This window comes from Myxine glutinosa, chromosome 1 (genome assembly GCF_964187855.1).
Source record: "Myxine glutinosa chromosome 1, kmMyxGlut1.1, whole genome shotgun sequence".
Lineage (NCBI taxonomy): Eukaryota > Metazoa > Chordata > Myxini > Myxiniformes > Myxinidae > Myxine > Myxine glutinosa.
Genome location: NC_136261.1, coordinates 270,536,950 through 270,554,915, shown reverse-complemented (window position 1 = coordinate 270,554,915; position 17,966 = coordinate 270,536,950). Strand labels below are relative to the sequence as shown.

Genomic DNA, 17,966 nt, shown 5'->3' with positions numbered 1-17,966 from the left:
TTCGAACCCAGGATCCTAGGATCCTAAGCCAGCACCCTAGCCGCTAGCCCAACACCAGGGATAGAGAGATCATTGATGAAGACCAGAAAAAGCACAGGGCCCAGAACACTGCCTTGGGGAACTCCAGCCTGAACAGGAAGAGGAGATGAGAGAAACCCATTCAGGGCCACACGTTGACTACGACTAGAGAGGAAGTCCGCCAGCCATGCGTGGAGATACGAATAGCCCCTTTGACGAATGGGGCTAAAAACGATATATAGCACGGTATCTCAAAAAGTTATGGACAGATTCGTACGAAACGTGGTGGACAGGTTGGGTGTGTGACAAGGACAAATCATTTCTATTTTGGTGAAGGTGAAATATGAATCCGGATACGATAATTTTTAATTTTTCAAAGTGATTCTTCACCATTGAGAGATAGGGCCAAAACTATTTATAGCATGATATTTTATAAAGGTTGTGGACAAGTTATCACAAAACTTGGTGGATGAGTTTGTTAGGCAACAAGAAAAAGCCGATTAGATTCTGGTTCAGGTCTGGATGCAGATCTGGCCCATCAGTGGGATACAAAACGTAAACTGTTCAGCCTGGCGGAGGTTTCCGCTCTACCAAGTGCCATTCTAGTTCTTTCAGAATTGGGAAAGCATCAATATTACCTTTAGGCATGGACAGTATAGAACAGAACTTAGTATTGAGGAAGCGTCAGTTGTGAAGAGTTAATGGTTGTAAGGAAGTGGCGGGAGAGTATGTTGCCACGCAGCACAAGCCAGTGGTGTTTGTTGTACGTGTGAAGAAAAGGTGGGAAGACCAGGCATCAGAAGATTATTAGGTGGGGGAATTGTAGGGGCAATGACGTCATATAGTACAAGGAGTGGATGAGGGCCAAGTATGAACAACTTAACAAAGAAGCAGAAGATTTGGAGGAGTGGAATGAGTACTGAGAGCCATTTGGGGGAATTGCAGAAGTTTTCTGTGGGAGGACTTCAGGAAAGGTTGCATCGTCGAGGAATATAAACCAGGAATGATGGACGGAGGAAGGAGCGAAGGCAGTTGGTCAAAAGAAGGTTTGGAAGACGGTAGAGAAAATTGGATTAAATTGAGATTTTTTTGTCACTGATCTACACATAATACTCCATAATGTTGAGGTGGAATTTTATTTTTCAGAAATGTTTTACAAAATAATTAAAAACAAGTACAGATACATTCAAAGTACACCGCCCCCACACCAAATAATTAAATATTCGACAGCGCGGCATTGCCGGGGCGCCTTCAGCGCCCGGCAATACCGCAGTGCAGCTCATAGAGATTGCGTTGGAAGGGAGTGGTGTGCAATAAATTGATCGATTAATTGCATAATTAAAATCAATAAAAGATTATCATAAAATATTTTCTAAATAAATTGGCTAATAGCATAACTAAACCACTTGTGCTTCATCCGAAGATGTATCTTTTAGAAATTAAATTAAGTATGTCATTAATAAAAAAATTAAAGAATTAATTGATTAATCAATAAATAATTAATCGATTAAATGATTAATTAATAAATCAAAAATATCCTTTATAGTCACATTACTTGGTCACTGTCATGTCCAAATATTAGCTTCCTAGCTCAAAAGGTGCCTGAGACATTGCCCAGACGAGAAAGAAAATTAATAAATGATTAATAATGAAAATAAATAAATAATAATCAGAAAAAAATTAAATAGTTAATCAATTGGCTAATATAATACACAAACCACCACCATTTCATCCGAATCTGTAACGTAAATTTTTTTTAATTAATTAAGTCATTCATCGAATAATTAAATAATTAATCGATCAATTAATTAATCAATAAATCTAAAATACCCTTTACAGCCAAATCACTTGGTCATTGTCATGTCCAAATATCAGCTCCCTAGCTCAATATGTGCCTGAGATATTGCCCAGATGAGAAATAAAATAAAGAAATAATTAATAATGAAAATAAATAAATAATAATCATAAAAAAATGAAATAATTAATCAATTCGCTAATAGAACACGTAAACCACCACCATTTCATCAGAATCTGTAACTTTAAAAAAAAAAAATTAGTCATAAATCGAATAATTAAATAATTAATCTATTAATTGATTAATTGATTAATCAACAAATCAAAAAAATCTTTTACAGCCAAATCACTGTCATTGGCATGTCCAAATATCATCTTCCTAACTCAAAAGGTGCCTGAGATCATGGCCAGAATAGAAAGGAAATAAATAAGTACTTAATTAATTGCTGATAATTAAATAACTCTTCAGTTAATTGATTAATCAAAAAACGAAAAATATCGTTTTTTACAAAGTACTTCCTCACTATTGTGCCGAAATTTCAGCTTCCTAGCTCAAAGGATGGCTGAGATATCGCCTGGACAACCAAGAAAACAAACAAGAAAAAAACAAACAAACAACCAGAGGGAAAACTGTGTACTCCCTTTCAGCCTGCGTCACTGCCGAGCCCCCTTCAGTGCCCGACAATGACGTTATGCAGCGCCTGGAGATGGCATAGGAAAGGTGCGGTGTACAATGAAATACAGAAATATATAATTTACATAAGTATTCAACCCCCTGAGTCAATACTTTGTAGAAGTGCCTTTGGCAGTGATTACAACTTTTAGTCTTCTTGGGTATGTCTGTATCAGCTTTGCGCATCAGGATTTGTGGAGTTTCTGCTTCCAGATTTGCTCAAGCTCTGTGAAGTTGGATGGGGAGCGTCATGAACAGCAATCTTTAAGTCTTTCCACAGATTCTCAATGTGATTCAAATCTGGCATTTGGCTGGGGAGCTGAAGGACTTTCATGTTCTTGTTCTGAAGCCATTCCAGTGTTGCTTTGGCTATATGTTTGGCGTCATTGTCCTGTTGGAATATAAATCTTTGCCGCAGTCTAAGGTATTTTGCACTCTGAAGTAGGTTCAAGGATTTACCTGTATTTGGCTCCATTAATTATTCCCTCAATTCTTACAAGTCTTCCAGTCCCTACTGCTGAAAAGCATCTCCATAGCATCATGCTGCCCCCACCATGCTTCACGGTAGAGATTGTGATAAATGGGTGATGAGCTATGCTCGGTTTCCACCAGTCGTAGAGCTTTGCATTCAGGCCAAACAGTTCAATTTTCATCTCGCCAGACCACAGGATATTTTGCCTCATGCTCTCAGAGTCATTCACACACCTTTTTGCAAACTCCAGGCATGCTGTCATGTGCCTTTTTCTCAGGCGTGGCTTCCATCTGGCCATTCTCCCATAAAGCCTAGATTTGTGAAGTGCTGTAGACACTGTTGTCCTTCTGGCAGGTTCTCCCATCTCAGCCAAGGAACTCTGTCAGAGTATTCATTGGGTTATTGGTCCCCTCCCAGACCAAGGTCCTTATTGCCCTGTTGCTCAGGTTGCACGGCCAGCTCTAGGAAGAGTATGCGTAGTTCCATATTCTTTTCAATTCCTAATGATTGAGCTTGCTGCTTTTGGGAACTTTCAACACTAGAAATTGTTTAAAACCCTTCCCCAGATCTATGCCTCCTCACAATTCTATCTCAGAGTTCAACGGACAGTTCCTTAAACTTCCTGGTAGAGTTTCTGCCCTGACATGCACTGTCAACTGTGGGACCTTGTATATATATAGGTGTGTTTCTTTATAAATCATGTCCATTCAATTGAATTGGCCCCAAGTGGACTCCAATCAAGTTGTAGAGACATCTCAAGGATGATCCAATAAAATTGGATGCACCTAAGCTCAATTTGAAGTGTCGTAGCAAAGCGTTTGAATATGTATCAACTCGAGACATTTCAGCTTCTCATTTTTAATTATTTTGAAAAAGTTTCTACAAAAAGAAATCCACTTTGACATTATGGGATATTATGTGTAGATTGGTGACAAAAAACATCTCAATTCAATCCATTTTAAATTCAGGCTGTAACGCAACAAAATGTAAAATAAGTCAAGGGGTGTGAATACTTTCTGAAGCCACTGTTTGAGAGATGGTTAGATTCCAGAGGAGTGGAGGACAGGGTTAACTTTGCTGATATGGAAAGGAAAGGGGCATGTTCAAGATCCGGGGAAGTATAGGGGCATTACACTCCTTAGTCATGTCATGAAGGTGCTGGAGAGGGTTCTGGATGGGAGGATAAGGAAGAGTGTGGAGAGCAGCAGAGGTTTAGAAAGGGTAGGCCGGTAGGAGGACGACAGATGGAATGTTCGTGCTGAGACAGCTGGTGGCGAAGAGGTTGAAGGTGCAATGTGAAATGGCATTGGGATTTGTGAATGTGGAGAAGGCTTATGACACTGTCCCATGTCCCAAGAGAGATGGTGATGGTGACACTGATATGGATGGGAGTACCAGAAGCAGACGTTAGGTTGATGGAAGGAATGTACAAGGGAATGAAGGGAAGAGTTTTGGTGAATTGATAGATGCCGGCCTACCTTTACAGTCTGGAAACAGTGGCACTGACAGAGACAACAACAGAAACTGCGGGTTTATGAGAACAACTGTGTCATGAGGATTATGGGAGTGAAGAAGGTGGATAGAATTAGAAGGAGGATGGATGAACTGAGGAAGGAGATTGGTATGGAAGTAAGCTTGGCGGGGAGATTGGTGAAACGCCGGTTGAGATTGGTTCGACATTTGGTGCTGTGGGGAAAAATGAATTAATTGCGTACGTAAGCTTCATAAAATATATATACATGTGTGTCAGAATTTTGAACGAGGTACAAATCCCAAAAAACACAAATTGATTGCTTTAAACCTATATAACTTTGTCCCAAATGTTCTGAATTAGAACATTTAGGTGTCATCTTGTAGAACGCAATCACGGCTTTCAGAAAATGTATAGTTTTATATACTTTTTATCAATTATCTACATGTTATAAGCCTCTGAACCTCAAAAAATGGTGAAAAAGGGCATTTTTTAAAGTATTTCGTTACCCTTCAAAGCCATGCATTCATTATAAAAGCCTTTTTCAGATACTTTTCACAGCTGGAATAAAAGTAGATCTATATAACTACTCTACTGAATGTGTTTTTGTGTTACTCATGTCAGTTCCTGAGTCACAGCTCCTCCTCATATAGGATGAAGCAGATGAACCGTAACGTAAGAGATATTTATATAAGCCCTGTTTTACACATATCAGGGTGTTCCATAGTTCTTCTTTAGGGTGCAACAAACAGCACTTATACGTATGTATTAACTCTGTAAAAATCATTGACCTCCTTTGTTTCTCTGAGACGCAACAAGCTTGAGTGTGAATTTAGAAACCATAACGGTCTCTTACGTTACGCACCGGTCATGCTCCCTGTAAGCCAGGTAAGTGCATATCGAAGTGAAATATTCCATCAGACCATCACATTAGCTTGAATTCTATGCCATTTCAAAAGATCGGGACGCTCCTGGTGCGTTAAGTACGCAAAACTAGCCGAAACAGCATCTTCGGGAAGAAGAGGAAGGAATTCATATATCTTATTTTGGTGTCTTACGTTATGCTAACAAGGAAGGGAAATTTGACCATGAATAAAAACGGAACCTCTGGGCCGATCGGTGTCAGTTTGGCTGCGTTTGATAGCCCAGGCTTAGGGCTTTAAGGATATCAAGGTGATTTTTAGCTATTCCCCAAAAAAATTTTTGACCCCTAGGAGGCCCAAATGTACCTCGTTTAAAATTCTGACCTATATATATATATATATATATATATGTATATATATATATATATATATATATATATATATATATATATATATATATATATATATATATATATATATATATATATATATATATATATATACATACACTATATATATACAGTCACATGAAAACGTAAGTACACCCTATGTAAAGTTTTGACTTTTTCAACATATTTCAACATACAGCTATTTAATCTTCATTTCAACAATATTGATAGATAAAGGTGATATAATATAACAAATATCATGAAACATTTACATTTTGTAGTCCATTGTATAATTTAAATAAACATAAATGCAAATTTCGCATGTGGAAAAAGTAAGTACACCCCTACATTTATCACTACTTCAAATACCTAAAATTAGAATCAGGTGCACCAGCTCAAGTGCAAATGATTAGAACATCGTTAGAGAGGATCTTGGAGGAACCTGTCTTATTTAAACCTCAGACATTTAGTTTGGTTTGCTCTTTGTTGTTGAAGTGTGCGGCGTCACCATGCCAAGATCAAAAGAGCTCTCTGAGGCCTTCAGAAAGAAGGTTATAGATGCCTACGAGTCTGCGAAGGGATTTAAAAAGATCTCCAAACAATTTGAAATCAATCATTTCACTGTCCGGAAGATCATCTACAAGTGGAGAAGATTCCAAACAACTGCCAACTTGTTCAGGCCAGTCCACCCCAGCAAGTTCAGCCTGAGAGCAGACCGCAAGATGCTGAAAGAAGTCTCTAAGAACCCCAGAATGTCATCACGGGACCTACAGGTCGCTCTTGCCACTGTTGATGTCAAAGTGCACGAGTCCATCATGAGAAAGAGGCTGCACAAATTTGATCTACATGGGAGGTGTGCCAGGAGGAAACCTTTGCTGTCCTGAAAGAACATCAGGGCAAGACTAAAGTTTGCCAATGAACACCTTGGCAAAGACCAGCACTTCTGGAACAATGTGCTCTGGACAGATGAGTCAAAGGTAGAGCTATTTGGCCACAGTACCAGAAGACATGTTTGGCGAAAACCAAAGACAGCATTTGACCACAAGAACCTGATACCAACTGAAAAGCATGGTGGTGGAAATATTATGGTTTGGGGCAGCTTTGCTGTATCAGGGCCTGGGCAGCTCACCATCATATAATCCACTATGAATTCTTCATTGTACCAGAGGGTGCTTGAGGATAATGTGGGGCCATCTGTCGGAAAGTTGAAGCTCAACCGATGGTGGACCTTGCAACATGACAATGACCCTAAATATACCAGTAAATCCACCAAGGAATGGCTGAAAAGAATGAAATGGAGGGTTCTGGAATGGCCAAGTCAAAGCCCGGATCTAAATCCCATCGAGATGTTGTGGGGGGATTTGAAACGAGCTGTGCATGCAAGAAACCCCTCAAACATCGCACAGCTGAAAGAATTCTGCATGGAGGAGTGGGCAAAAATTTCTCCCAGTCGATGTCAGAGACTGGTCGACAGTTATAAGAAACGCCTACTTGAGGTTGTTTCTGCCAAAGGGGGCAATACCACCTATTAGAGCCAAGGGTGTACTTACTTTTTCCACATGCGAAATTTGCATTTATGTTTATTTAAATTATACAATGGACTACAAAATGTAAATGTTTCATAATATTTGTTTTATTATATCACCTTTATCTATCAATATTGTTGAAATGAAGATCAAATAGCTGTATGTTGAAATATGTTGAAAAAGTCTAAACTTTACATGGGGTGTACTTACTTTTTCACGTGACTGTATATATATATATATATATATAATCTTTGTATTCAACAAATAAGCTGTGTATTCAGATTTCAACATATTTACAAGTTTGGGAAAAGTTTCCCGCAGTTGAAACTGTTGTAAAACTATTTTTTAATTAGTGTTGAGCTCCCTGACCTGACAGGCTAGATTAATTCGTTCCACAACAGTGTGGATGGGGGGAAATAGAATGGTGCTGGTTGAGGGAACAAGGTAGGAGAAAATGAGGTAGACCGCAGTTGAGATTGGAAGATTGTGTGTGGAGTGATATCAGTAAGGTGGGGGTAGTTGGAGAGTGGAGAGAGTTGGCCAAGAACAGGTGGAAGTGGAGGAGTATCTTTGGCAAGGCGTGGCAGAAGATTGGTACCATTAGACCTCACCCCTTATAAAGGGTTAAGAAGAAGAAGGCATTTTATTGATGTATGTATTTCCAATGAGTTTGTAGCAAAATGGTACGTGGCTGCTTTCTTGTTTGATACTCAGCACTTAAAAGGATAAAGCAGGGACAAACAACTTTGGGAAGGCAATGGCAAACCATCCAGTGTAACCCTTCCCAATAAACTGCTTAAGCAACACCAATTCTCTGCAAAGCTTATGAAGAAGAAGAAGAAGAACCACCTTCAGAGGCCATTTTTCCCCGCAGAGCAGGGGTTGGCCTTTTTGGGGCACCTTGGTCCCCTTTTTGAAGCAATGTTTTACGGCCGGATGCCCTTCCTGCCTCCAACCCTGTTAGTCGCCTCTTGCAACACACAGGGAATTACCAGTGAACTGGTACTACAATTTGCTGACCTCAGAAGGATGAACAGGCTGAGTCAACCCCCCTGGCGTTAATTCAGCGATCGACCTGGATTCGAACCCAGGATCCTAGGATCCCAAGCCAGCACCCCAACCGCTAAGCCAACACCAGGCTTATGGTACAATCTGTAAAGATTATGGTGCATCAAAAATGTATGTATGTATAAAACTATATATCTCATCTATTTTATGTTTCCATTTCTCTAGATATATCGTGTAGTTTTCTTTTTCAGGTGCAGCACGTCAGATTAAAGAGTGTTTGTTTTTGTGTTCATCTGTACGCCTACATACAGTCGGCGTTATCCCACTCATGGCACACACAGAGGGTGAGGTTGATACATTCTTAATGATGCTAAAACGACCAAGGAACCAAGAGAAACTGGAATTCGATTACTGTATCCAAATATTTCACATGAAGTGTGTGCGTGGCCCCAGAAGGCTTTCGTTTGTCTCGACTGTCTGTATTCAGGATGTAAGCACTTTGTACAGAACTTGTTACTGGGCGGCATCCTTTTGTATCCTTGTAAGACATTTATCAGAAGTCGTCAGTGCATTTCTCCACGTACGTGGCATAATTGCTTGAGAAAGCTACTTGATATATTTTGAGTACTTTCTTTGCTTATGTCTGTTCACTAAAGAGTTTATGGTTAATTCATTCTTATCCTCACAGTATTTGACAAAAACTTGAGGGGAGGGGGAAGGTAATGATGGGATATTGTAATCGGCTCCGTCTGTCGGTCTGTCACGCTATCTCCTCCTAAACCGTTGGGCAAAATTCACCAAACCTGGTAGATATGATCACCACATGACAAGAAGGCGCAAGAGCCATATCGGTTTTGGCTCCACCTGCTGTGGCAGGGTCAGAGGGTCAAATACCGAAAAATGCAATTACGGACATATTTTTAAACATTTTTTAAGGATAATTTGTATGAGCAATGAATATTTGGGGACGCGTGAAATATGTAACGAATTATTAGATTTGACCCCTGCTTCATGCCTCAGGGTGGGGACTTTGGCGTCAAAACGAGAATTGTTTTTTTTTAACCCAAAATTTTATATTGGGTCTAATCCTGGTGGAGCTCTTTGCCTCTTTCAACTTTGCTTTACGAGGGAAGTGTAGGGATTGGCGATGTCGTGTCATCGGTTGTCCGACTGTCTGTTTGTCTTTTGGTAGTTATGATCGACATATGGCAAGGAGGTGCCAAAGCAGTCATTTTGGCCCTGCCCAATAGGGTGGGGTCAAAAGTTCAAATAACGAAAAATGCAATTATGGCCAGAAAAAATTAAATGAAATTTTGTATGTGCAATCAACATTGGTGGATACATGAAATATGTAATGATTTTTGGGGATTTCACCGCTGGTTCATGCCCCATGGGGTGGGGGCTTAGGATGACAGGGGTCAAAGCAGGAAATTTATTAACTCAAAAGTTGATATTTGGTCAATTCTGGTGGAACTCTCTGCCATCTTTCAACTTTGCTTTATGAGGGAAGCGTGGGGATTTACGATGGCGTGTCATGGACGTCACTCGAGTTATGCTTATTTTTCAATTGTCTCTCATTAATAATCTCTGAACGTGGTTGATGCATTTGTCTTGCTACATTAGGACCATTGATTGCAATCTTGACGTGATGTCGAGCGAAGAGAACAGCCGAACTGGCTCGAGCGCTTCCGATGCCCACAGACCCGTGGTGGCTTCACTATGTCCAGCGTCTGTGGAGAAGGCGGGAAAGCAGAAATCCACCCCCAGAGATTTGAAGAAGATTTGTACAAGTGAGAAGAGGTCAGGAAAATCCTGCATCATATTATGTATTTTTGTTTGAATTTAGTTTAAAATTATTTGGTTGGACATTGGAAAGAAACACAACAGATAACATCTGTGCTTTTAATGCTTGTTTACTGATTCCTGCTTAATCTGTAAATATTTTTAACTATAATTTTTTGAGAAAATTGAGAAATTGAGAAAAATGAGAACGAAAAATTTTGAACGAGAAAATAATTTCTCATCGGAGCTATTGGCATGTCCAAAAAGTTTTGTTTTTTTGGGATATAAAGTTTTGGTTAATGGAAGAGTGAGGTGAAGGTAACACATTGATATTGGGATGGTGGTGTGGGCACAGCAAGGGAATTAACATACAGGACGAGTAGTGTGGAGGGAAGGAACAAATACCCTCCTAATAGATAAGGTGACTGGGTCGGGGAGTATTGAAGATAGGAAAGGTCAAAGGTTGAGGTGGCAAATGACCTGAGATGGCGATTCATTGCCAACTTGAAAGGAGAGAAGAAGTGGGATTGAACATACTGAGGAAGGACGTTCCACAAGCGGGAGGAACAAGGAGTATGGGTGAGCAATGATCCTGTATTGTTGGAGTTTAACAGGTATGGGGCTGTGGGAATATTGAATGGGACTGAGGAGAGGCCACCAACCTGTTGCGCTGAGAAAGCTGCTTCTGCTTCTTTGTGATAGATGCCAATGATGTTGAAAGCTTTGGATTCTACGGCATCCGGGAGTGATATGTGTGAAGCCGGTGGTACCAGCCCATATAGGATTGCAGTACGGTACTGTATACTTGAGCTACAGATAAAGGCCTTGTAGACTGTGAGAGGTCAGGTTTACCAATGAAGAATTTGGCATAATGGAGAATCAATGGTGTTGGAGACCAGCTTTGACATACTGTCTGCCAAGGTGAGATGGTGAGGGCCAGAAATTTGAGTAGACTATATTTTTCCAGTGGTTGATTATGCAAACGAAATAGACAGGTGGGTTTGTTGTTCATCCTTTTGGAGAGATGGGGTGGCGAAGGAGAGGTGGGAGGGGCAAATAAATTGAGAAGGAGAATAAGGGTGTAAATAATAAATTATTATTATTAATAATAATAAATAAATCAAATGTAATAATAAATTGATGGAGTACTGCTCTCCCCTCTGGGCTCCTGCCTCACGCCGAGCCCCGCTTCACGCTGTAGAAACCAAAGCATTCAGAATCATTGGAATCTCCTGCAATGAAGCTGATTCTGAGGGCCTTTCACTCTCTCACCGCAGGCAGGTTGGTGGTCTTTGTCTTCTACCGACTCCTCTCTGGCCGAGCCCCCCCAGCTCTGTCTGTGCTGTGTCCCCTAAATATTCCTGCAGGATGCACAAGAACTGCCAGCAACCCTCTTCTGGTGAAACTGCCAAAATCAAGACTCTCTGCTCACCTTCACTCTTTCATTCCTCTTTTTTTCCTGCATCTGGAACAAACTCCCACACCCTTCAATCCCACTCCTCCCTCAAGGTCTTTAAAACAGCTGTTCACCACCATCTCTTCTCTGCCCCCATCCAAAACGTTGATCTTTTCTACCCCCGTTACAACAACACACAACAACATGCATTTTAAGGCCATTTTCCCTGCTAGAGCGGGGGTTAGCCTTGTGGTCCCCATGACAATCTTCTCCATCTTGCCCTATTTTCTGCATCTCTCCTTGTTAACCCCCTTGCCCGCATTTCTTCTTCCACCATCTTTAGCCAAGTCTTTCTCGGTCTTCCCCGTCCTCTACTTCCTTCTACATTCATTTCCATCACTCATCTCAACCAGTCACTTTCATCCTTCCTCAACACATGACCAAACCATCTCATCCTGTTCCTCTTCACAGCATCAATCACAGGCTCTATTCCCATCATCTTTCGCAATTCATCATTTGTCTTCCTCTCTCTCAACGACACTCCGCACATCCACTGAACCATTCGCATTTCCACCCTTTCCAGCCTTCGGTGCTGCTCTACATTCATGACCCATGTCTCGCTCCCATAAATCACAACACTTCTCACACATGCAGCATACACATTTCGCTTCAGCTTCAACGACACTCCCCTCCTACCCCTGTTAATAAACCGCAAATCCACCTTTTCAAATTCCGTTTTCTTTCCTGAAATTCCCTGTAGTGCCCATCTTGCTTATACCGTGTACCCCTCCCCATCCACCCCCATCCCTCTCCCTTCCACAGATCTCCCAATGTCCGTGTTTTCTACTGTTGCCGTGCTGCCCTTTCTCTGCCCCTCTCGTCTCCCGCTCCCTTTATTACATGTTTTATGTGTGTTTCAGGTTTCTGTCGATGTTTTTATGTGTTTTATGTGTTAGCTCTTATACAAGCCTCGACTCTGAAAACAAACAAAAAAAAAGATAAATACAAAACGGAGAGAAATGGCACATTGAGAGCAGAGGGATAAAGGAATGCAGATGAGAAAAAAGTCTGAACTTTGAAAAGTTGACAAGGAAGAGGTGAGAGGGTTCTGATTCAACACATTCCCCCCGGTTAAAAGGGTGGAACAGCTTAAAAGACAGGAGACCAAAAGTTCAACAATGGGTTTATTGTAAATATACATTTAAATTATTCATTCTAAAGTCCTAAATGTTTAGCCAATTGTAAAATGCAAATTTATCATCAGTTTTACTTTACTTATCACATGGCAAACATTGTTACTCTTGTGGCTGATTTGAGACCACAGAAGATGCTTCCTGTGCCACAGACGTTATCTTGGAGAACTTTTTGTTTTGTACCTTAAGGAGATGAACAGTTAATGAAACATGGAATGTTATGTTGTTAATCATTCTCTTGCAGAATCCAAAAGGAACTGGCTGATATTACGCTGGATCCACCACCGAACTGTAGGTGAGTTATGCTCATAGACTCGTAGTTATGTTAACTAGACTCAGCGGCGTATTGGTTAGAACACCCTCTCTCAGTCTCGGAGATCGGTGGTTCGAACCCCGGCCAGGTCATAACCATAAGACTTTAGAAATGGTGCGTACTGCTTCCTTGCTTGGCGTTCAGCATTTGGAAGGATAGAGCATGGACAAACAACACTGGGAAAGCAATGGCAAACCACCCAGTGTAACCCTTGCTATGAAACTGCTTCAACAGCACCATTGCTCTGCAAAGACTATGGTACTTCCTTTTATGTTTGTAATATAATCGCTTTGGGTTTGCTTTTGAAAGGTCATTTAGCAGTCATGCTTTTCATGTTTTCCAGCAACCTTGCAGCCATACCAAACTTTTTGCCTTTTTCAGTTGCATTATTTTGGTGAAAACCATGTTTACCTCTGCTAGTGAAGGTGGACAGAGGTTACAATTTCACCAATGCCTGTCCGTTTGTTTGTCTGTGAGCAGGATATCACAAAAATGTATGAACGGATTCGGCCAAAATCTGGTGGACAGGTTCGTTGTGTGACGAGAACAAATTGATTCGATTTTGGTGAAGATCTGGACCCGGATATGAGAATTTTAAAATAGGTTCTTCACCATTGAGAGCGAGAGAGCCAATACGATATATAGCACGATATCTCGAAAAGTTATGGACAGATTCATACGAAACTTGTCGGACAAGAACAAGCGAAGAGATTTTGTTTCAGGTCCGGATTCAGGTCCGGCCTATCAGTGGGATACACAACGTAAACAAACGGTTCAGCCTGGCGTAGGTATGCGCTCTCCTGAGTGCCGTTCTACTTTTTAATGTATTGATCATCTATGACTCTATCCAAGCAAAATAATTTGTTCTACACAGCTTTTAGATTTCTGTATTCTTTATATTGCATGTAATGCATCATCTGATATAATCTTTGACTTTGTCTGTCCAGTGCCACTCCCAAGGGGGACAATATGTACGAATGGCGTTCAACAATCCTTGGACCCCCCGGTTCTGTTTATGAAGGAGGAATATTTTTTTTGGACATCTCCTTTTCCACAGACTATCCATTCAAGCCACCCAAGGTAGTATCAATATTTATTTAAAAGTGAAGAGTGTTTGAAAAACTTAAAATCCTCAATTGCCTTTTTGTGTACAGTGTTGAAGCCTGTGGAGGAGCTAGAACACAGGACAGACTAGGACGTAACGGAATGAAAAGAACAATAGAAAGAGATGGGGAAGCGAACACATCAGCAGCAGGGATGAGGAACAAAATAGAGGGAGATTTGAATGAATAAGGGATGTGGGGAAGAATGAGGGCACTGGGCGGGGGGTGAAGGGAGTAGAGGGGGGGAGGGAGGTTGGTCTAGGTGGATACAGCTGCAAACTCTCAATCACAGAAGTTGAAGGAAAAACTGGAAACTTTAAAAGAGGTAGGCTTGGGGAGTGTTGATAGGGGTAGTAAAGATCATGGTTTTGGATGGAGATGATCTGAGATGATGGTGAACAGCTGGCTTGAAGCCATGGAAAGAGGAATGAGATTGAAGAGCTTGTGGAAGTTGGTTCCACCAGCGAGAAAAAAAAGAGGAACAAATAAATGGAGGTGTGCAGTGATCCTGGAGGTAGTTTCACCAGAAGGGGGTTGATGGTGGACCCTGTAAGCCCTGCAGAAACCTGGGGGGACAAAGCACGGAAAGAGCAGAGGGTGCGAGAGCAGAAAGAAGGCGCCCTACAATCTCCCCGCAATCCCTCACACGTCCCTTTCCTCCCCTTCTTCAAATCTCTTCTGAAGCTCCTTTTGAGCTCCCTTTCATTCTGCCCCTGCTCCTCCTATACTCCCTTACTCACGCTTCTCATTCTTGTCCTTCCCATTTCCCTTCCTCTTCTCAATGTAAATTTTTTTCACTTTACCCTTGCTACTCTATTCTATACATACATCATATAAGTAAATGGCTCTTTTACAAGTATTGACTTCAACTGATGTTACCTTTCATATCCATAATTTAAAGGTATCTTATCCTGTGTATTGCCATTAACAGATATATTTCAGTTATTTATAAATCATTTTAATGCTTCATTTTAAAACAGAAAATTTGTTTCATTTTGTCACCACAATTGTTGTACACCATAAGGGCCATTGCCACCATTCCAATGACACACCCCACCCTCTTCTCCTACACACCCTATAAATCATAAAGTATGCATGAGGGTTGTGGGGTGGGAGGGGGACCTGGCGCTTACGTCCAAATCATAATTGTTAATTATACTATCTATTGTTTTAATTAATTTGCTTTAATTTAATATTTTCAAGGAATTATAAATTGTCTGTTCTAGTTCATTTTGAAACTGAATTTTAAAAATTTTTTTGGAATGAATGAATTTTGAACCTGAAACTTTTGAAACACCCTTGTTTTATATTTATCACCCTATGAAAAACATGAATGAAGGATTCAGCATGGAACTGTATGGATGGGCCAAAAAGGTGACAATGCTCTTTTGATCATACTAAAATACGCAATTTGGTGCCTGACCTCGATACATTCGGTTGTTACTTATCCAATCACAACCAATCTTGATGGGGACTAAGGGTCATACGACGGAGGTCGTAGCGATTTAACTCCCTCCCACCCCCCACCTTCCCAAGGGGGATTTGCACCCTGGACGAACTCCGTGTTGAGGTGTATGTTCTTGAAGCCTGTATATATCTATTAGGTGTATATCTATTAAGATAGCTTATTGTGGCTTTTTTCAAAAGCCGCTTCAAATAACAAAAGTTAAACACAACACCAAAGATAATAGCATAATATTAATGTTATTAAATATATATATATTAATACTAATAATATCCTCTCTTCCCAAGGGGTTTCCTCCTTGGACAAACACTGTGTTAATGTGTATAAATAGCTTATCATGCCATGTCGTGGAAAACCCGAACTGGAAGTAAAATATATAAACCACAAACGAGTATAATTACCTTTTGAAACAGTCGCTAATACCGTTTAACATTAAACTGAAAGGGAGAAAACCCAGGCTGTGTTCAGTTACCAAGCAGCTAGCTGGCATTTGCCAAGCCAGCTGTTCCTTATCAACGGTTTTCAATGGAGTGCTTGCTTGAAAGCCTAAGCCATTTGGCGAGCACTCTACAAGAAACTTCTTAACTGAACATACGCCCGATGTTCGACCCGAGATCTACTGTAATCCATATACCCCAGAGAGGATTGACCCTTCCTGCTGCTCTCCGAGGGAACGGGTGTACCAGCATGAAAAAATATCTGATGAAAATACTCAAACAGGCACAAGTAACTTGGACGTAATCCACATTAAACTTACAAAATCAACTTATAGTTAAATTAGATGTGAAAATGTTATGGTTAATTTCGACAATTTGTCGGACTGTCATTAAGGCCGCATGGGAGCACTATATTAAAGTTGGCCAGGGTGCTAACTCTCACTCACGCATGCACGCACACACACACACACACACACACACACACACACACACACACACACACACACACACACACACACACACACATATACAGTCACGTGAAAAAGTAAGTACACCCCATGTAAAGTTTTGCCTTTTTCAAAATATTTCAACATACAGCTATTTGATCTTCATTTCAACAATATTGACAGATAAAGGTGATATAATGCAACAAATATCATGAAACATTGACATTTGGTTGTCCATTGTATAATTTAAATAATCATAAATGCAAATTTGGCATGTGGAAAAAGTAAGTACACCCTTGGCTCTAATAGGTGGTATTGCCCCCTTTGGCAGAAACAACCTCAAGTAGACGTTTCTTATAACTGTCTACAAGTCTCTGACATCGACTGGGAGAAATTTTTGCCCACTCCTCCATACAGAATTATTTCAGATGTGTGATGTTTGAGGGGTTTCTTGCATGCACAGCTCGTTTCAAATCCCCCCACAACATCTCGATGGGATTTAGATCCGGGCTTTGACTTGGCCATTCCAGAACCCTCCATTTCTTTCTTTTCAGCCATTTCTTGGTGGATTTACTGGTATGTTTTGGGTCATTGTCATGTTGCAAGGTCCACCTACGGTTGAGCTTCAACTTTCCGACAGATGGCCTCACATTATCCTCAAGCACCCTCTGGTACAATGAAGAATTCATCGTGGATTCTATGATGGTGAGCTGCCCAGGCCCTGATGCAGCAAAGCTGCCCCAAACCATAATATTTCCACCACCATGCTTTACAGTTGGTATCAGGTTCTTGTGGTCAAATGCTGTCTTTGGTTTTCGCCAAACATGTCTTCTGGTACTATGGCCAAATAGCTCTACCTTTGACTCATCTGTCCAGAGCACATTGTTCCAGAGTGCTGGTCTTTGTCTAGGTGTTCATTGGCAAACTTTAGTCTTGCCCTGATGTTCTTTCTGGACAGCAAAGGTTTCCTCCTGGCACACCTCCCATGTAGATCAAATGTGTGCAGCCTCTTTCTAATGGCAGACACGTGCACTTTGCCATCAACAGTGGCAAGAGCTACCTGTTGGTCCCGTGATGACATTCTGGGGTTCTTAGAGACTTCTTTCAGCATCTTGCGGTCTGCTCTCGGGCTGAACTTGCTGGGGCGGCCTGGCCTGAACAAGTTGGCAGTTGTATGGAATCTTCTCCTCTTGTAGTTGATCTTCCGGACAGTCGAATGATTGATTTCAAATTGTTTGGAGATCTTTTTAAATCCTTTCCCAGACTCGTAGGCATCTATAACCTTCTTTCTGAAGGCCTCAGAGAGCTCTTTTGATCTCGGCATGGTGACGCTGCATACTTCAACAACAAAGAGCAAACCAAACTAAATGTCTGAGGTTTAAATAAGACAGGTTCCTCCAAGATCCTCTCCAACGATGTTCTCATCATTTTCACCTGAGCTGGTGCACCTGATTCTAATTTTAGGTATTTGAAGTAGTGATAAATGTAGGGGTGTACTTACTTTTTCCACATGCGAAATTTGCATTCATGTTTATTTAAATTATACAATGGACTACAAAATGTAAATGTTTCATCATATTTGTTATATTATATCACCTTTATCTATCAATAATGTTG

At 40.8% G+C, this 17,966-nt stretch overlaps 2 protein-coding genes across 3 annotated transcripts in view; both read left to right on the top strand.

The window, feature by feature from the left end:
• The window catches only part of FAXDC2 (fatty acid hydroxylase domain containing 2), an 881,086-nt gene that overhangs the window by 326,652 nt on the left and 536,468 nt on the right, over positions 1–17,966 (top strand). The gene's annotated exons all lie outside the window — the stretch shown is intronic.
• The window catches only part of LOC137437478 (ubiquitin-conjugating enzyme E2 E3), a 35,124-nt gene that overhangs the window by 8,296 nt on the left and 8,862 nt on the right, over positions 1–17,966 (top strand). Inside the window, exons 2-4 of the mRNA XM_068131841.2 lie at positions 9,838–10,014; positions 12,830–12,880; positions 13,846–13,978. Coding sequence (XP_067987942.2) covers positions 9,863–10,014; positions 12,830–12,880; positions 13,846–13,978 — 336 coding nt within the window. The 5' untranslated portion in view covers positions 9,838–9,862. The remainder of the gene's footprint in view (positions 1–9,837; positions 10,015–12,829; positions 12,881–13,845; positions 13,979–17,966) is intronic.